This window comes from Hordeum vulgare, chromosome 4H, assembly GCF_904849725.1.
Source record: "Hordeum vulgare subsp. vulgare chromosome 4H, MorexV3_pseudomolecules_assembly, whole genome shotgun sequence".
Lineage (NCBI taxonomy): Eukaryota > Viridiplantae > Streptophyta > Magnoliopsida > Poales > Poaceae > Hordeum > Hordeum vulgare.
In genome coordinates, this window is record NC_058521.1 from 396,578,639 (window position 1) to 396,604,672 (window position 26,034).

Sequence of the window (26,034 nt, forward strand, 5' to 3'; positions counted from 1 at the left end):
CATGTTGATATTTATCGCTTTATGGACTGTTGTTATACTTTGTGGTACCATACTTATGCCTTTTCTCTCTTTTTTTGCAAGGTTTATTTGAAGAGGGAGAATACTGGCAGCTGGGATTCTGGACTGGAAAAGAAGCAAGTCTGAGTCCTCTATTCTGCGCAACTCCAAATGCCCTGAAAATCAACGTGGAATTTTTTGGGAATATATAAAAAATACTGGGCAAAAGAAGTGCCAGAGGGGAGCTGCCAGGGGCCCACAAGCCTGGTGGCCGCGGCCTGCCCCCTGACCGCGGTAACAGGGCTTGTGGGCACCCTGGTGGCCCACTGGCCCCCCTCTTCTGCTATATGAAGGGTTTCGTCTGGAAAAAAATCAGGGCGGAGCTTTTACGTCGATTCTTCGCCGCCACGAGGCAGAACATGAGCATAACCAATCTAGAGCTCCGGCAGGACGATCTTGCTGGGGAAACTTCCCTCTCGGAGGGGGAAATCGTCGCCATCATCATCACCAACACTCCTCTCATCGGAGGGGACTCGTCTCCATCAACATCTTCATCAGCACCATCTCATCTCCAAACCCTAGTTCATCACTTGTAACCAATCTCCGTTTCGCGACTCCGATTGGTACTTGTAAGGTTGCTAGTAGTGTTGATTACTCTTTGTAGTTGATGCTAGTTGTATTACTTGGTGGAAGAGTTTATGTTCAGATCCTTTATGCTACTCATTACACCTCTGATCATGATTGTGATTATGCTTTGTGAGTAGTTACTTTTGTTCCTGAGGACATGGGATAAGTCATGCTAATAATAGTCATGTGAATTTGGTATTCGTTCGGTATTTTGATATGTTGTATGTTGTTTTTCCTCTAGTGGTGTTATGTGAATGTCGACTACATAACACTTCACCATATTTGGGCCTAGAGGAAGGCATTGGGAAGTAGTAAGTAGATGATGGGTTTCTAGAGTGACAGAAGCTTAAACCCCAGTCTATGCGTTGCTTCGTAAGGGGCTGATTTGGATCCACTAGTTTAATGTTATGGTTAGACGTTGTCTTAATTCTTCTTTCGTAGTTGCGGATGCTTGCGAGAGGGGTTTATCATAAGTGGGATGCTTGTCCAAGTAAGGGCAGTACCCAAGCGTCGGTCCACCCACATGTCAAACTATCAAAGTAACGAACGTGAATCATATGAACATGATGAAACTAGCATGACAGAAATCCCAGTGTGTCCTCGGGAGCGTTTTTCCTCCTATAAGACTTTGTTCAGGTTTGTCCCTTGCTGCAAAAGGGATTGGGCCACTTTGCTGCATCGTTGCTACTACTTGTTACTTGTTACTTTTCACCTGCTACGTTTCACCTCACTACACCATCACTTATTACCGCTACTTTCAGTGCTTGCAGTTATTACCTTGCTGAAAACTGTTTTATCAGAGCCTTCTGCTCCTCGTTGGGTTTGACACTCTTACTTATCGAAAGGACTACGATTGATCCCCTATACTTGTGGGTCATCACCCACCCGGAGCGATACTACCGCTAGGGAGCGGTACTACCGCTTGGCACAAGAGGTACTACCGCTCGCCACTGAAAAAGCCATAACATTCGCATACGAGCTCCGAATCAAGCAAACCCAAGCTTGTTGGATTCAGGATGACAAGAGCTATCCAAACAACAACCTCTATCCGAAATCTTAAGACCATGCAGATATGAAAATGCCAATTATATAGAGATGTGAGACCTCTATGAATGAAAACATCATAGTAGATGCATATGGACTCCGTTTTCGATGAACTCGAGCTTGTCATGAAGATGACTATAAGCTCTAAGAGCTCACAAAGAGAAACACCAAACAAGAACCAAGAAGTATGATGCAAGGATGCAAATGGTTTGAGCTCTCAATGAACGATATGACCGAGCTACTCACTTGAGAGCCCCCCTTGAGAGTATGGCAATCTATCCTAAAACAGAAAACCTATCAAGGGCAAACCTATACCTTGCACCTCGCCCTCTTGAGCTAGATGACGATGATCTTGGCTTCCTCAAGATGGACCACCTTCTTGATTGCGTTGGCTTGATGAAGACTAGTTGATTGCTCCCCCATACACAACATGGGTGAGCCGCTCTTCAACATATCTTCACAAGTCCATTGCCACCATAATGGACATCAAGCTTCAAGCATGATATCTTCGTGTTGATCCACTTGAACTTGCACACCGCAATCTTGATGACGATCACCACTTGACGTCATCCTTCATGGATTGTATGAGATCTTCTCTAGACGCAAGCCCATGGAAACACACCTAACCCCATAAAGAACTCTCATGAAGACCATGGGTTAGTACACAAACACGCAATGGACAATGCTTACCATACCATGGGATCACTTGATCCCTCTCGGTACATCTTGTACGCTTTGTGTGTTGATCATCTTGATTTACTCTTTGTATGACGATCTTGATCAACCTTGTGTCTCTATGACCATTCTTTGGATAATACCTTGAATACCACCTTGGTCATCATATAAACTCCTTGAACCCAACAGATGGACTTCAAGAAGTGCCTATGGACAAATCCTATAAATATAACTTAAGGCAACCATTAGTCCATAGGAATTGTCATCAATTACCAAAACCACATATGGAGAAATATGCTCTAACAGTGCTCCTACCCAGCTACCGCCTTCAAATGGTGGCGCTTCATCCTGAAAGTGTTCTTCTATTTTTTTCCTAGGGAAAATGAATTCATATAGCAGAAGATGGGGACCGGAGGGTCTGAGTGGGCTTCACAAGGGGGCAGGGCGCGTCCCTTTGCTTTATGGGCCCATGGTTGATCTTCTTAGACACTTCTTTCTTCGATTATTTTTTATGTATTAAAAAATAAATCTACATGAAATTTCATGCCATTTAGATCTCCAGAAAATAGCTATATCTATTGTACTCCTTTTAGGTCCAGAATTCCAGTTGTCGATATTTTCCCTCTTCATGTTTATCTGTCAAATTAAGAGAAAAAGGCATAATGATTACATCCTTAAGTGTAATATTGATAAAAGAACATTATACATAATGATACATGCATTTTGCATCATGATTTACTTTTTCTTGGTCATTATTCTACTTTATGATACAATTATAATGCATTTTCTCTCTTAAATTGCAAGATCTACACAAAAAGGGAAATTGTCGGAAACTGGAATTGTGGATGTGGAAGTCGTGGCAAAAGTTGGGAATTTTCTAGATTCCAAATGACCTCAAACTTCGTGTATATTTTTTATATAATATATAAGAATTATTGGAATGAAGACCCACCGTAGGGGGCACCTATTGCTCCCAAGGAAACAGGGTGCGCCCACTCCCCAGGGCGCGTCCTAATGCCTTGGGAGACCCACAGGCTGCCTCCGGTGCCCCTCTTCTGCTATATCAAGGGTTTCGACCTAGAAAAAATGAGGATACTTTTGGGACGAAGTGCCACCGTCTCAAGGTAGAAATCTCGGCATGAGCCCTTTTGCTCTCCGGTAGAGCGATTCTGCTGGGGAAACTTCCCTCCAGGAGGGCTCATTAAGAAATTATTAACCTAGTCAAAATCAAGTGGCCGTGTTTTAAATTGAAGACCTCATCCGATTAAGCGGCCTCCAAACTTATGAAGCATAAGTATTACATAGATCCATGAGTGACCTAGTTCCATCTCCTCGAAAAATTGTTGATTTGATTAAAATCGGGTGACCCAATTCAACCTCCTTAAGAAATAGCTGACCTGATCAAAATCGAATGATCCAATTTTAATTGAAGACCTTAATTGAGCTTAGTGTTATAGCATGTTTTTTTAACACTATAGCGGATTGTTAGGAGATGTCCAATTCATGCACTTTTTACGGGAAGCAAACGTCTCGTGCGGTGGCAAAAGGAATGATATTTCATGTAATTGGGTAGATATGGTTCTTCCTCTTTTATTTCCGAGTTTTCATGTAATTGGGTAGATATGGTTCTTCCTCTTTTATTTCCGAGTTTCTCATGAACGACGTGAACATTTGCGTTAAACAATAAAATACTTCATTAGGGAGCGGCATCGCATTTTAGTCCTTCCGTGCGGGGGCTAGCTTCCATCCATTCCTTGCATGCATACAACATTACACAAGTATGGTATTATTAAATATTCTTTTGATTTTGCATTTTTTATCTTCCAAACCGTTATCTCAATTAATGATCCGCTTTCACCACTACTGACTTTTTCACGACGAGATATTCAAAACTAGATCTCATGTCGACATGTTTTGATAACTTTTGTTTTCGTCGGTACTTGCTAGATTATTATCACTTACTTGTCACATTATTTGTTATATAGTTCTCACATTAAATCAACTTGGTTATCAGGCTTATGAATGTTGATATATCCCACAAAAAACTTAATTGATTGTACTTATGCTGATTCATGCATTTACTTGCTTATTGTTAGTGTTTTAATACCCACTTTTAGCTTCACATAACATTGCAATGCGTAAAAAGTATTGTCCTGATAACTATGTATACTTTTTATGACAACTATACACCCGTAAGATGACAACTATAACGACATAAATGTGGCAACTAGGAACGATGAATTTTTTTTCAACGAAACATGTCAATATGAGATCTTATTTTGAAGGCCTCGTCGAGACGAACCTAACGGTAAAAGCAAATCTCGGATCAAATTACTAGTCTGTGAGATAAACCATTTTTAAAATTTAAAAAGACATATAATGCAATGATGTAAGCATGAGGTGGAAGATTTTTGCATGCACATGAGGCTACGCGAGCCGCTACATGAAAGAGATGTAGTGCGGCGATTCTCTATATAATTTCTCAACAATAAAATAGGCCATTATGGCATTTCCTTTTAAAAATAGAGATAAGACGTGAAAAACAAGATTCTTTATAGAACCTCTCTAACATACTCCCTTTGGCATGATCCGCAGAAAAAAGAAACTTTGACTCGGCTTATCCTAATGCACACGGCAGAGCTCTATCTCTATCCCTTTCGCAGGAGGGAAACCAAACCAAAAACTAGAAGCGACCTTGGCGCCAAACCAAGAGAACCCATCCCGTTTTGCGCGAGGAGAGCGGATTGACAAGCACCAGAATCAGAATGCCCGCGTGCCTCTTCCTTTCCCCCTCGTGAGTATGACAAGTGTGGCCCAGGTGGTCCAACTGGCGGCCCATCTCGGCGGCGCGGCATATTCGCCACAAGCCAACTCGCATCGCGAGCCCCCCTCGAGTCCACCAACGCGAGCCCGCCACGCGTCCCCTTGCAGTTACCGGAGCCCCCGCACCCCACGCGCCTATTCTATAACAGGAGCCCCCTCGCCGCCCCGCCGCAGGGGATCGCCGTGCACTCGCCGCCGCTTCCAGCCGCTCCCCCTCACCCTCCGCAAAGGTTCGTCGTCGCGGTCTCTCCAGCTCTCCCTTCCTCCGTTTCCTTACTTTTCTCCTGGTTTGCCAGGTCCCTTCTCGCGCACGCTTCTTTTACGCGTCCTTTTCCGATTATTTCGGGTGCAGTTATGGTTTTTGTGATTGCTCGTCGGACCGGTGAGCGCCGCGGGTTTCGCGGCGTACAATTGCGTTGGTGCCTGGGCGCGGATTCGTGGGTCTGTTAGATCTGCGCAGGATTCCCTTCTTTGGATCTGTGGCGCTCATAGGGGGCAGGGGCAAGTGGCCGATTTGGGATTTAGCCGATGCCTTGACCTCCCATGGTAATTGTGTCCTTGTGAGTGTAATTCGGTGGCATATTATGTACAAAAAAGTATGGTTTTGTAGGGTTAAATTTCGGTGTAAGCCGCGAGAGGTTTCGTGGATACGCGTTGCTGCGCAGTAAAATTGCGATCTCTCCAATAAGTTTGCTTCCCCTTCTTTTTTGTTTAGCTTTATTTTAACATGCGTTCCCATTCTTGGCAGATAGGAACGTCAATTTTAGTTAGGCTTCGTGTTTGGATAGGCACTAGATCGGGCATAGGATGGATGTTTCTCCCATCGGGGTTATTTCGAGGTACAGAGGTATCCTGTGGTTGTGTGGGTCTCATGACTTTTGGTGCTAAATTTGGAATGCTGTTGTTCCTCTGATTGGAAAACTAATTTCTTTACGTCAGTAGCAAATTACTTTTAGAACACACTTTACTGCCTTTACGTTTTGTCTCTGATAAAGATAACACGGTGCCCTACCGAAGCAGTTTGCAGATCAGCACATGGTTTTATACTCCGAATAATCCCAGTGTTCTTCTTAGCACAAGCTTCCTTATTTGTGAAATTGTTGAATTAACTATAATATCCTTCTGCGTGCAGCCCATAGACAAGTTGATCTCATGTATTCAGGAAGAACAGTGGCATCCAGAGTTTCCTGTTCATCGGGAAACAACGGAAGCTTCCCACCCTGCCTTCGCCCGGGATTCCTGGGATTTCCTGTTGTCTCTGTGAACTTCCACTTGTTCAAGGCCATTGTTCGCAGCCCTGCATCTTCCGTTGTCTTGGGTATTTGTGGAAGGAGCCTCCCTTAGACAGAGCTGCCCCATAGAATTGGTAGAGGGAAGTGGCACAGCTACTGTTAGCTGAAATCAAGATTATAGATTGTTGAATCTTGGTTCCTGAAGATGGTTTCCTCAGAGATGCCTTCTGTTACAACAGCCCACACACAACGCCCCAAGCTCTTTACAGGGATGATACTTCTGCCAAAAGGGCCTCCTGATGTTGTCCTTCCTGAAAATGTTGAGTTCGATTTTAACGATGTTTTTGGTGCTACGGCGGTCCATACCCCCACAGAAGTAAGCATCCTCACTCCAGGCAGCCCTGCACCTTTGGCCGAGTCGAATGAGGAGGTTTACAACGACCCTGTAGTCATTACCAAGCGATCTCATTCTCTTGTTGGCCCAACTTCACTTGTTAGCCAATCCTTGCCACTTAGTAAGCTTACTCTACATGAGTCAGAGAGCTCATTAGATCTGCTAGAGTGTCTTTCTAAAGAAAAGAAAAGTGAGCAGGGGGGTCTTAATGATGAAGAGCTCAATAATACAACAAAGGAGAATGAGGCTGTTGGACTCGACGACTTTGAACTCTTAAAGCTTGTTGGCCAAGGAGCATTTGGCAAAGTCTATCAGGTGAGAAGGAAATGTACTTCAGAAATATATGCAATGAAAGTCATGAGGAAAGACAAGATTTTGGAGAAGAACCATGCTGAGTACATGAAAGCAGAGAGAGATATACTGACAAAAGTTGATCATCCTTTTGTGGTGCAGCTGAGGTACTCCTTTCAGGTAGGTCGTTACCATTTTCTGTGTGTGCACTGTGTTTTCAAGCGTGGATATATTCTCCTAGTGTTATGCATCTGCCAGTACTAAAACCAAAACTTACTTGCAGACTAAGTACCGACTTTATCTAGTCTTGGACTTTGTAAATGGGGGGCACCTCTTCTTCCAGCTTTACCAACAAGGCTTGTTTAGGTAATTTAATTCTGTAGTCCTGTCTTTACACTTATCTAGATTTGACAACCTTTTAATTAAGCTTCTACTTGTCTGGTAGGGAGGAGCTTGCACGCCTCTATACTGCTGAGATTGTATCTGCTGTAGCCCACCTTCATGCCAATGGGATTATGCATAGAGATCTGAAGCCTGAGAACATCTTATTGGATGCTCATGGCCATGTAAGATCCTTTAATGTGTCTTCATATTTCACTTTTTTCTTGTCTTCACGTTATGACCGCCAGAGGGGAAATTTATTGACTTGAGTCTTCCATTTTAGGCCATGCTAACTGATTTTGGCCTGGCAAAGGAGTTTGATGAGAACACTAGATCAAATTCAATGTGCGGCACTGTGGAGTATATGGCCCCAGAAATTGTTCAGGGCAGAGGTCATGATAAGGCCGCAGACTGGTGGAGTGTGGGGATCCTTCTTTTTGAAATGCTTACAGGCAAGGTGAGTTGTTTGAGAGGAATCTTCTGACTAGAAATATCTGCATTTTAGATGAATTACCCGCTTTATATATTTTTCTTTGCACACTCATTATTTGTCTATATGTTGCAGCCCCCATTTTTTGGTGGAAACAGGGACAAGATTCAGCAGAAGATAGTGAAGGAGAAGATGAAGCTTCCGACTTATTTGTCTAGTGAGGTTCACTCTTTGCTGAAAGGGGTAAGTTCGCTACGTTCACCTTGAGTACATTGTGCAATCGGCCCTTTGCTTGTTTTCAGTGTCAACCCAGTTTGAGTTTGTGATCAAACTAAAAATATGGTAAGATAAGTTACTTCGGTCCTAGAGAAATAAAATCAGAGACCTTAATGCTTGTAGTGAAGCCTGATCCCTGGATGTCTCTTCTCGGAGATATGACTGACGGCTGATTCCTTTGTTAGTTAGAAGTAAATCTGAATGCCTTGTTGCTAATTTGCCCTTACTATTGCACACCGGTTTTTTTTCCAGCTACTGCACAAAGAAGCTGGCAGGCGACTGGGAAGTGGACCGGGCGGCAGTGACGAAATAAAAAACCACAAGTGGTTCAAGGCAGTGAACTGGAAGAAACTAGAGGCTCGGCAGATCCAGCCAAGCTTCTGCCCAAATGTTGCTGGCCAGACCTGCATTGCAAACTTTGACGAGTGCTGGACAAGTATGCCCGTGCTGGACTCTCCCGTGGCCAGCCCTGTCGCTGCAGATAGCAACTTCGTGGGGTTCAGTTACGTGCGGCCGGAGCCATTCCTTCAAAGGCCGAGTCCTCTAGCCTGAAGATTATTTTATAGTTGTGGTATCTAAGAGATCTATCTTATCTTTGCTCAACACAGTAAGATGAACCTGCTGTTGTGCTTGTTTTAGTCATTTCACCCAAGAGGAGGCAGATGGGGCTTGGGACTTAGGAGTGACATTGTGGCAATCCGTCTTGTTTCTTGTTACTCTTTAGTTACATCTCATTAATTGCTCCCTCCATCTAGAATTAGTTGTCTTAGATTTGTCTAGATACGGATGTATCTAGACATGACAACTAACTTGGGATGGAGGTAATACTTTTCATCGATATTGCTGAGTGCATGAACACATTGTTGTTCAAATTTTCTGCCTGGCAGAAGTTCATGGAAGAAGGGCCGTGGTTGTTTGCAATCCTGGTGTGATGTTGAAGCCTTATGGTGGGAGGGCTAACCCGGCCTAAATGCGAAAAAAGCCCGAGGCGAGTTAGCCTGATTCGTTTGGAATTTGGGAAACTCGGTAAGGTGGTGGATACATCTGTATCCTTAATATAGTGAAAACTCCCTTTCACCCGGCAAATAATAATAATATAGTGAAACAATTGCCATTATTTATAGGCCGCTGCTGTGCGTAAGTCCACTCCGATCTGTGGCAGCTGGAGCACGTGCACACTTCCCTCAGCAACTTAACCCTCATCGTCTTTCTCCTCTGTGTTGCATGCTCCACAATCCACCAATCCACATTGCGACTCTCTCTGCAGCCAACATCGATGATGCATAACCGACCGTGGCACAACGACCTCGCAGCACCGGCGTTGTCGGCAAGAGCCCTAATACAACACCAAATGCTGCATCGCAACTCTGACTTAGCCAGCGAGCACTCCAGAAGAACACCTAGTGTTGCATCGCTACTCCGAGAGTCGGTGGTGACCGCTCGCAACACCGGGAGCCGCCGCTGTTGCTCCATGGCAGCATCGAGCATGGCAGTGATCCAAAGCAACACTGACTACATCCGGCGAAGCTTCATAGTAGCATTGCGCTGTACGACAAAGCTTCAATGCAACACTGATGGGCACCCAGCGAAGCTCCATGGCAGCACCCCCCGATGAAAAGGGCTTCATTGCAGCACCGGTGGCCGGCGAGGAGGACTTCAATGCAGCACCGATGGTCGGCGACGAGGGCTTCATCGCAGGACCGGCGACCCGACGGCGTCGAGCCCCATCAGGCATGCAGCACTAGCGAGGTGGTTGCACGCTTGTAGCACGGCGGAAGCTGCAACGCAGCACACAAGACGCTTCTCCTCCGCGGTGCCGGCGACGCTCTACAACAACGGTTGGCAACGCCGTCGCTGCATTGAAGCGGCTGATCCTTCGCAACACCATGACGGCTCCGGCATGAAGCACAGGTGGCTCGCTTCTTTGCAGCATCCAGCGACGACGGTCGACTCGTCACAAACCACCATCCGGCTTGCTGCCGATCAACTCTCTTGAGTAAATAGTCAATTTTTCGAGTATATTAATCTATGAAATAATAACAAGCATGGCATTGATTAGACTAATGATATACTGATCATGAACTAATCTAGCACATACTACGCATATAGTTGATACATCTATGCATGCCAGTAGTATTGCTAGGATTAAAACGAACAGGAGTGGGATAAACAAGCTATACCCTTCAGTAGGCCAGTTGGCCGTAGCAGCGATGTTGGCAGTGGATGCAGCGGTAGCGTCCTCGGCCCTCTTCCTCTCAGCTTCAAGGGCGAAACGATCGGCCTCGGACGGTTCAGCAATGGCGACGACGAGGACGACGTGGACATAGACGAAGTAGACGGGCGGAGGCGAGAAGTCGCGTGATCGCTCCCCAAAAACCTAATCGCCCCTCTCCTCTAGAGGAACCGGAGAGGCGGGGTTTCGGAGGCCTGCTCACCCGTCGACCGTGTACGCGGTGAACGGGACGGAGTCGCCGGCGGTAGCAGCAGCAAAGGAACGAGCGCGTGAGGCAGATGCGATCTGATTCTCGTTACGGCTAGGGTTGGCGTTAGTCCTGCTTATATGCCGGGTGGAGAGACGTGGGCTGAACCCATGTCCGAGTCGGTAACAACCCACGTCTCAGATCGTGGCGCATCCGTTACGTATTCTCTGTTCCTGACCGGCAAAAATAAGCGCGTAGGTATGAGCTCGCGCTCGGCTCATTCCCGCAGCCCGCGTCGAGGCGAGGCATGGCGTGGCGAGGCGGGCGGCGCAGGAGGAGTGCACGAGGGCATCTTCTCTTCTCACTCTCCAATAGCATGTAGAAGTGAGCCCCTTATAAAGGGTCCAACTTCTTCTCCACTAGCGGGGTAGGACTAAACTTCCCACCACCATCTTGTCATGCCACCACCTACATGGGCCCTTGGAGATTTCTGAAATTCTCTTATGGGCCTAAGGCCCACTACTAATTTTAACAATCCCCCACCAGATCTCAAGGGCACATCATGTTCCCTCGTTCCAATCACTGTTTTAATATACCAGCATTTCAGGGAAGACCTAGTTAAGGTTGAGCTTCACCTAGAACAAGTAGCTACACCCCTTTACAACTGAAAAATGGACTATGCCTTGAATTGTCAGTTTGGCGTAAAGAAGCTTCACCACAAGTCTTACTAGTACTGGGCTACCGAAGGCTGACCCCTCGGGTGGAGCATATAAGTCACACTCCTGGCCTATTCATGAGTTTACTAGAGATCATCCCAATCTCATAGACTGTGACCAGCAGTCAGACTCATATAGGTGTGTTCCTCCAAAGATCGCTCTGTAGGACAACATCTTGCTTACACATAAGCTTTAGAACACATTAAGACAATAGTCATCCTATCATACAGCATCCGAGAGTATTGTATCTCCAATGGAGTGGGTTAGTAAAGTTACTCTCCTCAGTTCACCACTGGCTTGTTTTCCCACGTCCTACTTCACGGGATCTCCGATCATATAGGTTGGGTTACTGCCATGGCAACTCATGTGGGTCTCATACCCATCTCCCCCGATGCACTATCTATCACAACACGTGATAGCCCTTTAGTAAAGGGATCTGCCAGATTCTTAGCCGTTTGGATGTAAGCCAACGCTATCACTCCGGAGTTTCTCAAACGTCTGACATACTTCAATCTCATTCTTATATGTTTGTTGGACTTCATATTATCCTTTGAACTCTTCACTTTGACAATAACTGTTTGATTATCGCAGTTCATAAGGATAGCCGGAACCGGCTTCTCAACCACATGTAAGTCCGTCAAAAGATCTCGAAGAAATTCTGTTTCGACACTAGATGTGTCTAATGCTGTTAATTCTGCTTCCATTGTCGATCTCGTTAAGATCGTTTGCTTGCAAGACTTCCAGGAAACAGCACCACCCCAAGAGTAAACATATACCCGGTAGTGGCCTTCATCTCATCAGCATCAGAGATCCAATTCGCATCACTATACCCTTCAAGTACCGATGGGTATCCCGTATAGTGAAGTCCGTGGTTGACAATACCTTTCAAGTAGCGCATAATTCTTTCAACAGCACGCCAATGAACATCGCCCGGGTTTGCAACAAACCGGCTAAGTTTGCTCACAGCAAACGCGATGTCAGGCCTCGTTGCGCTAGCTAGGTACATAAGCGAACCGATTATTTGAGAGAATCTCAATTGATCTGTAGTTGTGCCTTTAAACTTTCGAATAAGCACACTAGGATCGTATGGTGTTTGAGAAATTTTGCAGTCTGAATATCCAAAGCGACTCAAAATCTTCTCAACATAGTGGGATTGCAGAAGTGTAATCCCATCCTCATCATCTCTCAAAAGCTTGATGTTCAAGATAACATCAACCACCCCAAGGTCCTTCATCTCAAAGTTTTGAGACAGAAAAGACTTGACCTCCTCAATTACTTTGAGGTTGGTTCCAAATATAAGTATGTCATCAACATACAAGCACAATATAACTCCTTCGCCCCCACCATGGCGATAGTATACACATTTGTCAGCTTCATTAACAACGAAGCCAACAGATGTCAGAGTTGTATTAAACTTCTCATGCCATTGCTTAGGTGCTTGTCTCAGACCATATAACGATTTCAGCAACTTACACACCTTTCCTTCCTAACCTTCTATCACAAAGCCATGTGGTTGTTGCATATAGATTTCCTCATTTAGCTCTCCATTCAGGAAAACCGTCTTAACGTCCATTTGATGAACGAGAAGACCATGCGAGGCCGCCAATGAGAGTAGTACTCGAATGGTGGTCAGTCTAGCCACATGTGAATAAGTATCAAAGAAATCTTCTTCTTCTTTCTGGGCATAGCCCTTGGCCACAAGCCTAGCCTTGTACTTTTCAATCATACCATCGGGTCTAAGCTTCTTTTTGAACACCCACTTGCATCCCAATGGTTTGCAACCATATGGACGATCAGTAATTTCCCATGTCCCATTAGCCATGATGGAATCCATCTCGCTACGAACCGCAACTTTTCAGTAATCAACATATGGAGAAGCATACACTTCTGAAATGGAAGTGGGATTATCATCCACGAGGTATACGAAGAAATCATCACCAAAGGTCTTTGCAGTCCTTTGTCTCTTGCCCCTACCAAGGGTTTCCTTGTCATCCTCCTCAGGATTATCATCATGTGTTTGTTCATAATACTCCATAGGAATGGCAGGCTCGGGAGTTATCTCAGATTCCTGTCTAGAAGTGCTTTGCATATCTCTCATGGGAAATATATCCTCAAAGAATGTAGCATCCCTCGACTCCATTATTGTACCGACCTTCACGTCAGGTACCTCAGATTTCACTACTAGAAATCTATAGCCTACGCTATTCTTAGCGTATCCCAAATTAACACAGGCCACAATCTTTGGTCCAATCTTACGCTTCTTGGGGATCGGCACATTGACTTTCGCCAAGCAGCCCCAAGTACGTAAGTACGAGAGCGTCGTCCTTCTCTTCGACCACTCCTCATAGGGAGTGACCTCATTATCTTTTGTAGGAACCTTACTCAGGACATGACATGCGGTCAATATAGCCTCCTCCCACCATGCCTTGGATAAACCCGATGTATCTAACATGGCGTTAAACAAATCAGTTAGAGTACGACTTTTCCGTTCGGCAACCCCGTTTGACTGGGGTGAATAGGGAGGCGTCCTTTCATGAATAATGCCGTGTTCCACACAAAAAGAATCAAACTCGTTTGAGAAGTACTCTCCACCACGATCAGACCAGACTCGTTTAATTTTCTTTTCAAGCTGATTCTCAACTTCTGCCTTATAGATTTTAAAGTAGTGTAGAGCCTCATCTTTAGTATTTAACAGATACACATGGAAATATCTAGTGGAATCATCTATCAATGTCATGAAATATTTCTTTCCACCTTTAGTCAACGCACCATTCATCTCACAAAGATCAGAATGTATGAGTTCTAATGGTGCCAAGTGTCTCTCCTCTGCAGCCTTGTGAGGCTTGCGAGGTTGCTTTGCTTGCACACACGAATGGCACTTAGAACCTTTGGCTAAAGTGAAAGTCGGGATTAAATTCAGTTTTGCTAGCCGCGGCATAACACCGAAACTTATGTGACAAAGATGTGAATGCCAAACCTTAGATTCATTAACACTCGAATGAATATTGTTCACGACTTTATTACAAAAATCTGCAAGGGAAAGGCAGAACATACCTCCGCATTCATAACCTTTACCAACAAAAGGTCCATATTTCGTAACAACTACTTTATTAGACTCGAATACTAACTTAAACCCTTCTCTACACAGAAGGGAGCCACTAAAGAGGTTCTTCTTGATGGCGGGGACATGCTGCACGTTCTTCAGCTGCACGATCCTTCCCAAAGTAAACTTCAGATCGACCGTGCCAACACCAAGAACAGAAGCACTCGCGCCATTCCCCATCAATACGGACCCGCGACCTGTGGCCTGATAAGAAGAGAACAATGAGATGTCAGCACACACATGAATATTTGCACCCGTGTCCACCCACCAATCGATGGACTGACAAACTAAAAATACAGAAAATAAATTACCGTACCCAGATGCACCACTTTCATTGTTGCCCACAATCATATTAGCAGATTTAGAGTCCTACGCCGGCTTCTTGTACTTGTTTGGGAACTTGTTCGCCCAATGTTCCTCTAAACCACAAGTAAAGCAGCCCTCTCCCTTCTTATTCTTCTTGAAGGTCTTCTTTCCCTTCTTCTTGAAGTCGGTATTCTATTGGACAGAATTCTTTCCCTTGGGCTTGTGGGAATTGAAGTTCCTCTGATGAACCATATTGGCAACAGAAGAGCTTTCGGCCGCTTTTCCTTTGGAGTCCTTTGCTCTCGAATTCTTCTCAACACTCAGATGGCCAATGATGTCCTCTACTGAGAACTCACGCCTCTGATGTTTCAGAGTAGTAGCAAAGTTCCTCCAGGAATTAGGGAGCTTAGCAATTATACAGCCCGCGACAAACTTGCCCGACAAATTGCACTTAAGAACCTCAAGTTCTTTAGCTATGCATATTATCTCATGAGCCTGTTCCAATATAGAACGGTTGTCAACCATTTTGTAATCGTGGAACTACTCCATAACATACATCTCACTCCCAGCATCAGTGGCCCCGAATTTAGATTCGAGCGCCTCCCACAGCTCCTTGGCAACATGCATATGTAAATATGCATTAACCAGCTTATCTCCGATCACGCTAATAACTGCTCCAAGGAATAGGACGATGGCCTCCGCGAACATCTTCTACTGTTCAGCAGAGATCGTTCACGTGGGAGTGACACTGGCTACCCAGAACACGTTCATAGCCGTGAGCCATAAGGCGGTTTTCGTTTGCCAACGCTTGAAATAAGTACCGGTAAACTTATCCGGTTTCAGTGCAGCAACAAAACCATTACTCGAAAAATTCCTACACATATTAGGTTTTTGGATTGTTGAGTAAATAGGCAATTTTCCGAGTATATTAATCCATGAAATAATAACAAGCATGGCATTGACTAGACTAATGACATACTGATCATGAACTAATCTAGCACATACTACGCATATAGTTGATACATCTATGCATGCCAGTAGTATTGCTAGGATTGAAACGAACATGAGTGGGATAAACAAGCTATACCCTCTAGTAGGCTAGTTGGCCGTAGCAGCGATGTTGGCAGCGGATGCAGCGGTAGCGTCCTCGGCCCTCTTCTTCTCAGCTTCAAGGGCGAGACGATCGGCCTCGGACGGTTCAACCATGGCGATGATGAGGACGACGTGGACGTAGACGAAGCAGACGGGCGGAGGCGAGCAGTCGCGTGATCGCTCCCCAAAAACCTAATCGCCCCTCTCCCATACAGGAACCGGAGAGGCGGGGTTTCGGAGGCCTGCTCTCCCGTCGAACGTGTACGCGGTGAACGGGACGGAGTCGCCGGCGGTAGCAGCAGCAAAGGAACGAGCGTGTGAGGCAGATGCGATCTAATTCTCGTGACGGCTAGGGTTGGCGTTAGCCCTGCTTATATGTCGGGTGGAGAGACGTGGGCTGAACCCACGTCCGAGTCGGTAACAACCCACGATCCGACGTCTCAGATCGTGGCGCATCCGTTACGTATTCTCTGTTCCTGACCGGCAAAAATAAGCGCGTAGGTATGAGCTCGGCTCGGCTCATTCACGCAACCCGCGTCGTGACGAGGCGTGGCGAGGCGGGCGGCGGAGGAGGAGTGTGCGAGGGCATCTTCTCTTCTCACTCTCCAATATCATGTAGAAGAGAGCCCCTTATAAAGGGGTCCAACTTCTTCTCCACTAGTGGGGTGGGACTAAACTTCCCACCACCACCTTGTCATGCCACCACCTACATGGGCCCTTGGAGATTTCTGAAATTCTCTTATGGGCCTAAGGCCCACTACTAATTTCAACAAGCGGCCCCCAAACGGCAGCGAGGTCATATGCCCCGAGTAGCAAAAATCATGGCGGCTTCCATTAAAACTACCCGTGGATGAGCCTCCTTTACACGCTCGTAGATTCACTGCAGCATGATGCGCCGACGACGAGCGGTGGTTGGACAGGCCAGGGGAGCACCAACTCGTTGAAGGATAAACGCTTGGGGATAAAGGAGAGAAGATAAGGAAGGGAAAGGTAAGCGGTGTGCTCGTCCCGCTGGAACACGTGGCACAAGACGAAGGCGACTTAAAGGAATGAGAAATCAATAGGTTGAAATGGAGAGTTTTCCTTATTTATATGCGACCAAGAGCAAAATCTTCTAATCAATGACACTCCTAGAGAGCAGCCTTGTCTTGTCTAATGCTAAGCTTTAGTAGCATATGCACTTTTTTATTTTTTATAATACAACGCAGCCTTGCCTTGTATAATGCTCAAGCCTTAGTAGTCGTGGCAATTATTATTTTTATATTATGATCCCAAACGATTTTGAATTGTGAGCCAGACAAAGAATTTGACCTAGGGATAAACTTTACAAATTACCTTGTTCATGGGTATGAGGATAGCTCCCATGAATTGCGCTTTATTAGACGACTTGCCCAAGTAATCATCGCCAGGGGGCAGCTTCCAAGTGATGATGTCTTGATGTCTCATTGCTTCATTGGTGGTTGGTGGATTGATTTGGTCACGTAGAACAAGTCAATTGCGACTCTCATATTGGACCACTTTGAATGAGATTTCCTGAAGAAATCTTTGCCGCCCTAAATCATTTTGCATAGTTTGAAGAATGAAGCTAAGCCTTGGGTCCTCGTGGGAGCGAAACGTTTGGGTAACTTGATGTCGGGAAAGTAACGACATATCTATTCGGTTGTGGGTTCTTTGTAGCCATACCTTAACTTTGGGCAAGTCTTTTGTCTCCTCTTTCAAATAATTATTTTTTGTTCCCAAACGTTTGGTTTAGCGAGTTCTTGCCCATAACCACAATTGCTGAATGAAAATAGTAAACCAAAGGCACAAATGAAATTTTGGTCTACCTCACGTGAAAACAAATGTTCAACCGTCATCTATCTCTTTTCCTTCCCTATCCCTTGGCAACAAAGGAAAATTAGAGGCTTTGGCGATGAGCCCGTGAATCCCCCTGCCCCCGCCCGCGCCAGTGGCGAGGAGAAAAATATAGGTGCCTCCGCTCATATTGGTAGTTTAGTTTAGGTTTCTTTAGTCACTGCAGGTGCGGTGCTCGGGCGGATGATATCGCTTCTTCTTTGAGCTTGTCTTCCGGATTTCGATCCTCCTCAAAGTTTGTCCATCTAAACGTAGTCGATGGATCTTCGCCTTAGATTATCCTCTTGTAAGTGCATCTAGTGTCCCTTAGTGATTTTGGTGTATTGAAGACTTATAGGTTAAGAGACTAATGTGTTTATGAGTGTACACATGCTCTATACATCGATGAGGAGTTTGAGTTATTCGGTGAATATCGAATCCTAAAATAAATATCTTCGGCTGAAGACTTTGGTAATTCCTCGAAGACTTTGAAAGCAAGGAAATTGGTGTGTCCGTAAAGAAATTGATACGAGGACTTTGAAGCGCAAAGACTTTTGTTTTCGTAGTTTCATTTCCTTTCTTTTGAGTCATAGGACCACCGCATTATTAAAGGTGGTCGAGTTAAAACTAAGGAAGAGTTTTCAAGTGATGCTCATCTCAAAGCCTACACATACCCAATCCTTCGAGTGAAGCCTTTGGAAATCTTTCACAGTTTAGTCAAATTCTTCAGTGAGAGAGACGAAGATCTTCTGGTCTCTTAGGAATTTGCTCTAACTAAGGAGTCAGGTTTTCGCTAGTGCGAATTACCTACAAGTGAGGAATATGAGAGACATGAGGACTTTCACAGCTTGAAAGATTCCGACCGTTGCTGCGCCACACGCCAGATGTCCCCAACCTTATCCACATAATGGTCATATCATTGGGGCATTTATGTCAAATCATGTCAGGATTGCTCCCAGGCTATAAATAGTCGCCCCCATAACCACTAGCTGGTTGGCTGCTCCGCGAGATAAACTGACACTTGTCATTTGAGAGAAACCCATTCCTTGAAGACTTTGAGAGAAATTCATTAGTGAGGAAAAACCCCAAGCACCCAAACCAAAACCCAAAACCGAAAGTGATTGAGCATAACTCAAGAGATTGTTCCCGTGTCGAACGGACGCTTGTTACCTTTGAGGAGTGTGCATCCTCCACACGGTTAGGCGTCATGGTCTAGAGCATCCAACGATCAATTGTGGATCGCCAGGTGACCAGGTTTGTGAGGGTTTGGAAGTCTTCCATGAAGACTTACCACGAGTGTTGGACGAGAACTGTGTGTCCTTAGCTCAAGGAGAACAAGTTTGTGAGGGTTTGGAAGTCTTCCGTGAAGACTTACCATGAATTTTGGGCGAGGATTGTGTGTCCTTAGCTCAAGGACAATACGGTAAGGACTATGTGTCCTGGGATTGTGTGTCCTTTGGTTTAAATACCAAGCCGCTCCAAACCAGACAAATCACTGCCTTCACCAAGTACTTGGTTCTATTTTCTCAACTTTTCTATTTCCTCATTAATGTGTTGATGAAATTAGTTGTTACCGTTTGAAGAATTTGAGTGAAGACTGATACGTCTCCATCGTATCTACTTTTCCAAACTCTTTTGCCCTTGTTTTGGACTCTAATTTGCATGATTTGAATGGAACTAACCCGGACTGACGCTGTTTTCAGCATAATTGCCATGGTGTTGTTTTGCGCAGAAATAAAAGTTCTCGGAATGACCTGGAAATTTACGAGGATTTTTTGTGGAATATATAAAAAATACTGGCGCAAGAATCACCTCGAGACGTGGAGCCAGGATCCCACAAGCCCAGGAGGCGCGCCCCGTGGCCGCGCCTGGCAGGCTTGTGAGGCCCTCGAGGCTCCGCCGCCTCCAATTCCAGCTCTATTTAGTCTCTCTTGCCCGGAAAAAATGAAGGAGAAGAGTTCATCGCCTTTTACGATACGGAGGCGCCGCCACCACGTGTTCTTCGTGTGGAGGGCAGATCCGGAGTTCGTTCTGATCTCCGGAGAGGGGAGATAGTCACCGTCGTCATCACCAACCTTCCTTCATCACCAATTCCATGATGCTCTTCACCGTTCGTGAGTAATCTCATCGTAGGCTTGCTGGACGATGATGGGTTGGATGAGATCTATCATGTAATCGAGTTAGTTTTGATGGGGATTAATCCCTAGTATCCATTATGTTCTGAGATTGATGTTGCTACTGCTTTGCCATGCTTAATGCTTGTCACTAGGGCCCGAGTGCCATGATTTCAGATCTGAACCTATTATGTTTTCATCAATATATGTGTGTTCTCGATCCTACCTTGCAAGTTGTAGTCACCTACTATGTGTTATGACCCGGCAACCCTGGAGTGACAATAGCCGGAACCACTCCCGGAGATGACCATAGTATGAGGAGTTCATGTATTCACTAAGTGCTAATGCTTTGTTTCGGTTCTCTATTAAAAGGAGAACCTTAATATCCCGTAGTTTCCATTTGGACCCCGCTGCCACGGGAGGGATGGACAATAGATGTCATGCAAGTTCTTTTCATAAGCACGTATGACTATATACGAAATACATGCCTACATTACATTGACGGACTGGAGCTAGTTACATATCTCTCCATGTTATAACTGTTACATGATGAATGTCATCCGGCATTATTATCCATCACCGATCCAATGCCTACGAGTCTTTTCCTACTGGTCCTTGCTACATTACTTTGCTGCTATTACTGTCACTGCTGCTATTGTTACCGCTACTGCTGTCACTGCTACTGTTACCGTTGCTACTGTTGCTATCACACTACTTTGTTACTAAAACTTTGCTGCAGATACTAAGTATTTCAGGTGTGGTTGAATTGACAACTCAACTGCTAATACTTGAGAATATTCTTTTGCTTCCCCTTGTGTCGAATCAACAAATTTGGGTTGAATACTCTACCCTCGAAAACTGTTGCGATCCCCTATACTTGTGGGTTATCAAGACTTTTTTCTGGCACCGTTGCCGGGGAGGCATAGCTCTATTCTCGGAGTCACTTGGGATTTACGTCTGTTGATCACTATGAGGAATCCGAGAGATCCAAAAACTAAAATCTTGCCCTCAACTACGAGGACAGGTAAGGAACTGCCATCTAGCTCTGCACTTGATTCACCTTCATTTATGAGTAAGTTTGCGACACCACCACCTGCTAGAAATTCTGATATGTGGCATGTGCTTGATGATGCTACTTCTGCTATCCATGATGCTTGTGATGATGCTTTGCTTGATACTGCTTGGCCACTAGCTGCATTTCTTGATGCACAAATTGCTAGAGTTGCTACTGAATGTGATGATACTTCTGAAACTGCTGAGATTATTGAAGTAGAACCTGCTATTTCACCTGTTAGAACTAGCTCTCCTAGATATGAATTGCCTGATATACCCGAGGGTTATGTTATGGAGGGAGAGGTAGCTGAGGACTTTCTTGCTTGTAAGGATAGCTATGATCTTGAGAATTTATTGCACGAATGGAAAAAAATCTCTGAACGCTATAATGAAATACGATCCTAAGTTTGCTACTTCGCCTATCTTTGTAACTGATAAGGATTATGAATTCTCTGTCGATCCTGAGTTAATCACTTTGGTCGAATCTGATCCTTTTCATGGTTATGAGTCCGAAACGGTTGTAGCACATCTTACTAAGCTGCACGATATAGCCACCCTATTCACAAGTGAGGAAAAGATCCGCCACTACTATATCCTTAAGATGTTTCCTTTCTCGTTAAGGATGATGCTAAGACTTGGTTCACTTCTCTTGCTCCTGGTTGTGTGCGTAGTCCCCAGGATATGATCTACTACTTCTCTGAGAAATATTTTCCTGCCCATAAGAAACAAGCTGCCTTCCAGGATATATATAACTTTGTGCAAGTTGAAGAAGAGAGTCTCCCACAAGCTTGGGGCAGGCTTGTCCAGCTACTGAATGCTTTGCGTGATCACCCTCTTGAGAAGAATGAAATACTTGATATCTTCCATAATGGACTAACCGATGCTTCTAGGGACCACCTAGATAGTTGTGCTGGTTGTGTTTTCAGGGAACGAACTGTGGAACAAGCTGAGATTCTATTGAATAATATCTTATGCAATGAGAACGCTTGGACTATCCTGCTAGCTTATTAAATGAATTTGATAACTTTGTTGCCAAACAACAAAGTTTCAATGATTATGTTAGCAGACGATTGGAACAGAATGCTCGTATGCTTAGTCATTTAAGTGCTTGTGTGGATAGAAGTGTCAATGATCTTAAGCTTTTGAGTAAACATGCCTCTATGGTCACTACTCAGGTAGAACAAGTACTTGAGGCTCAAAATGACTTGGTCAATGAGCTGAATGACAAGTCTGTTAGAGTTATCACTAGAGGTGGTAGAATGACCCAGGAACCTTTGTATCCTGAGGGTCATCCTAAGAGAATTGAACAAGATTCTCAAGGAGTTAGCACCGAGGCACCTAGTCATCCTAGGAAGAAAAAGAAAGATGATAGGAACTTGCAGGCTAGCAACCCCGTTGCTGTTACACCCGAGAATCCAAATGATATCTCTGTTTCTGATGTCGAAACACAATCTGGTGATGAACATGAGCCTAATGATAATATCGATAGTGGTGTTCATGTTGATGCTCAACCTAGCAATGATAAGGATGTGGAGATTGAACTAGTCGATCTTGATAACCCAAAACCTAAGAATAGGAGATACGATAAGAACGACTTCATTGCTAGGAAGCATGGTGAAGAAAGGGAACCATGGGTTCAGAAACCCATGCCCTTTCCTCCCAAACCATCCAAGAAAAAGGATGATGAGGATTTTGAGCGATTTGTTGAAATGATTAGACCTGTCTTTCTGCAAATGAGTTTGACAGATAGGCTCAAAATGTCTCCTTATGCTGAGTACATGAAGGATATTGTGACTAATAAGAGGAGGATACCTGAGGTTGAGATTTCCACCATGCTCGCTAATTACACCTTCAAGGGAGGAAGTCCTAAGAAACTAGGTGTTCCCGGAGTGCCCACTATACCTTGCTCCATTAAAGGCAACTATGTTAGAACTGCTTTATGCGATCTTGGAGCTGGTGTTAGTGTTATGCCTCTCTCTCTTTATCGTAGACTTGAATTGGATAAGTTGACACCCACTGAAATCTCCTTGCAAATGGCCGACAAATCAACTGCTTTCCCTATCGGCATTTGCGAGGATGTGCCTGTTGTGGTTGCTAACGTTACTATCTTAACGGACTTTGTTATTCTGGATATTCCCGAGGATGATGCCATGGCGGTCATCCTTGGAAGACCCTTTTTAAACACTGCAGGGGCTGTTATTGATTGCAACAAAGGCAATGCCACTTTCCATGTCAATGGTAATGAGCATACGGTGCACTTTCCGAAGAAACAATATCGAGTACATTGCATCAATGCTATTGAAAGAACTTCATCGATTCTTATTGGGAGCTTTGAATGCCCTATACCTACTATTAAGATGAAGTATGATTTGCTTGTTGGGGCTATGCACATCCCCATTGAGGTAACCTAGTGACTATTCAAAAATTCTCCGTTTTTATGCGATTCGAAAAAGTTTGTCAAGGAGACTAGATCAACCTCATTGACGGGTTTCTTTTGATGACCATGAGATGGATGAATCTAGGAGTCACAACCCCCTGTTCCGAACTTTTACTTTCGGTTATGTAGAAGAAAAATGATAGATTTAGCTTTAGTTTTTCCTGTTTTCTGCTTTTTGCGTCCCTCAGAAAAGTGTCCCGAAAATAAAAGTTCTTCAAATGCCCTGAAAATCAAGTATGTTTGTTTCTGGAATTTTTGAAAAATTCTGAGATCGAGAGCTAGTCACGGGGATGCACCAGTGGGCCACAAGCCCAAGAGGCGCGGGCACCCCCCTCATACGTCTCCGTCGTATCTACTTTTCCAAACTCTTTTGCCCTTGTTTTGGTCTCTAATTTGCATGATTTGAATGGAACTAACCCGGATTGACGTTGTTTTCAGCAGAATTGCCATGGTTTTGTTTTTGCGCAGAAATAAAAGTTCTCAGAATGACATGGAAATCTACGAGGAATTTTTGTGGAATATATAAAAAATACTGGCGCAAGAATCAACTGGAGGGACGGAGCCAAGAGCTCACAAGCCCACCAGGCCCGGCCCCCCTGGCCGGGCCTGGGAGGCTTGTGAGCCCCTCGTAGCTCCGCCGCCCCCAATTCCAGCTCTATATAACCTCTTTCGTCCGGAAAAAAATCAAGGAGAAGAGTTCATCGCGTTTTACGATACGGAGGCGCCGCCACCTCCTGTTCTTCATCTAGAGGGCATATCTGGAGTCCGTTCTGGGCTCCGGAGAGGGGAGATCGTCGCCACCATCATCATCAACCTTCATCGCCAATTCCATGATGCTCTTCACCATTCGTGAGTAATCTATTCATAGGCTTGCTGGACGGTGATGAGTTGGATGAGATCTATCATGTAATCGAGTTAGTTTTGACGGGGATTGATCCCTAGTATCCACTATGTTCTGAGATTGATGTTGCTACTACTTTGCCATGCTTAATGATTGTTACTAGGGCCCGAGTGCCATGATTTCAGATCTGAACCTATTATGCTGTCGCCAATATATGTGTGTTTTAGATCCTATCTTGCAAGTTGTAGTCACCTACTATGTGTTATGACCCGACAACCCCGGAGTGACAATAGCCGGAACCACTCCCGGAGATGACCATAGTATGAGGAGTTCATGTATTCACCAAGTGTTAATGCGTTGGTCCGGTTCTTTATTAAAATGAGAACCTTAATATCCCTTAGTTTCCATTAGGACCCCGCTGCCACGGGAGGGATGGACAATAGATGTCATGCAATTTCTTTTCCCTAAGCACGTATGACTACATACGGAATACATGCCTACATTAGATTGACGAACTGGAGCTAGTTACTTATCTCTCCGTGTTATAAGTGTTAGATGATGAATAGCATCCGGCATAATCATCCATCACCGATCCAATGCCTACGAATTTTTCCTACTGGTCCTTGCTACGTTACTTTGCCGCTACTGTTGTCACTGGTGCTACTGTTACTCTGTTGCTACTGCTGTTACGTTGCTACAACTGCTATCATACTACCTTGCTACTGATACTTTGCTGCAGACACTAAATATTTCAAGTGTGGTTAAATTGACAAGTCAACTACTAATACTTGAAAATATTCTTTCGCTTCCCCTTGAGTCGAATCAATAAATTTGGGTTTAATACTCTACCCTCGAAAACTGTTGCGATCCCCTATACTTCTGCTACACATGATGCTTATGATGATGCTATGCTTGATACTGCTTTGCCTGATGTTTCTACTTCTCCTACTAGATGTGATGATACTTCTGAAACTGTTGATACTATTGAAGTAGAACCTGCTATTATGCTTGAATTGCCTGATATGCCTGAGCGTTATGTTATGGAGGGAGAGATAGCTGAGGACTTTCTTGCGTGTAAGGATAGCTATGATGTTGAGAAATTACTGCTCAAGTGCAAAGAAAAATCTTTGAACGCTAGGATGAAATAAGACCCGAAGTTTGCTACGTCACCTATCTTTGTGACCGATATGGATTATGAATTCTCTGTCGACCCTGAGTTAATCACTCTGGTCGAATCTGATCCTTTTCACGGTTATGAGTCTGAAACGGTTGTAGCTCATCTTACCAAACTACATGATATAGCCACCCTATTCACTAGTGAGGAAAAGATCCGCCACTACTTTATCCTCAAGCTGTTTCCTTTCTCGCTAAAGGATGATGCTAAGACTTGGTTCACTTCTCTTGCTCCTGGTTGTGTGCGTAGCCCCCAGGATGTGGTCTACTGCTTCTCTGAAAAATATTTCCCTGCCCATAAGAAGCAAGCTGCCTTGCAGGAGATATACAACTTTGCTCAAGCTGAGGAAGAGAGTCTCCCACAAGCTTGGGGAGGCTCGTCCAGCTGCTGAATGGTTTGCCTGATCACCCTCTTGAGAAGAATGAAATACTTGATATCTTCTATAATGGACTTACCGATGCTTCTAGAGACCACCTAGATAGTTGTGCCGGTTGTGTTTTTAGGGAAGGAACCATAAAACAAGCTGATATCCTATTGAATAACATCTTGTGAATGAGAATGCTTGGACTATTCCCGAACCACCTCCTAAGCCAACTCCGAAGAAAAGTGGTATTCTATTCCTCAGTCCCGAAGATATGCAAGAAGCTAAGAAATCTATGCGAGAGAAAGGCACTAAATCTGAAGATGTCAAAAACCTACCACCTATCGAAGAGATCCATGGTCTTGATAACCCGATACAGGTAGTAGAAGTAAATTCTCTGCGTAGGTTTGATGA

General features: G+C 44.7%; 1 protein-coding gene across 2 annotated transcripts; it reads left to right on the forward strand.

Annotated features, from left to right (window-relative positions):
- The first annotated feature begins 5,276 nt into the window (after positions 1 to 5,276).
- Positions 5,277 to 9,008, forward strand: LOC123448711 (serine/threonine-protein kinase AtPK2/AtPK19-like). Of its 2 annotated transcripts, none has more exons than XM_045125686.1 (7): positions 5,277 to 5,396; positions 6,299 to 7,263; positions 7,367 to 7,449; positions 7,529 to 7,649; positions 7,748 to 7,921; positions 8,030 to 8,137; positions 8,423 to 9,008. In XM_045125686.1, the coding sequence occupies exons 2-7, from the start codon at positions 6,604 to 6,606 to the stop codon at positions 8,720 to 8,722; spliced, it is 1,446 nt and encodes a 481-aa protein (XP_044981621.1). In that variant the 5' UTR covers positions 5,277 to 5,396; positions 6,299 to 6,603; the 3' UTR covers positions 8,723 to 9,008. The 2 variants fall into 2 exon arrangements, with proteins under 2 accessions (XP_044981621.1, XP_044981622.1); XM_045125687.1 differs by lacking the exon at positions 5,277 to 5,396 and adding an exon at positions 5,688 to 5,726.
- The last annotated feature ends 17,026 nt before the right edge of the window (positions 9,009 to 26,034 follow it).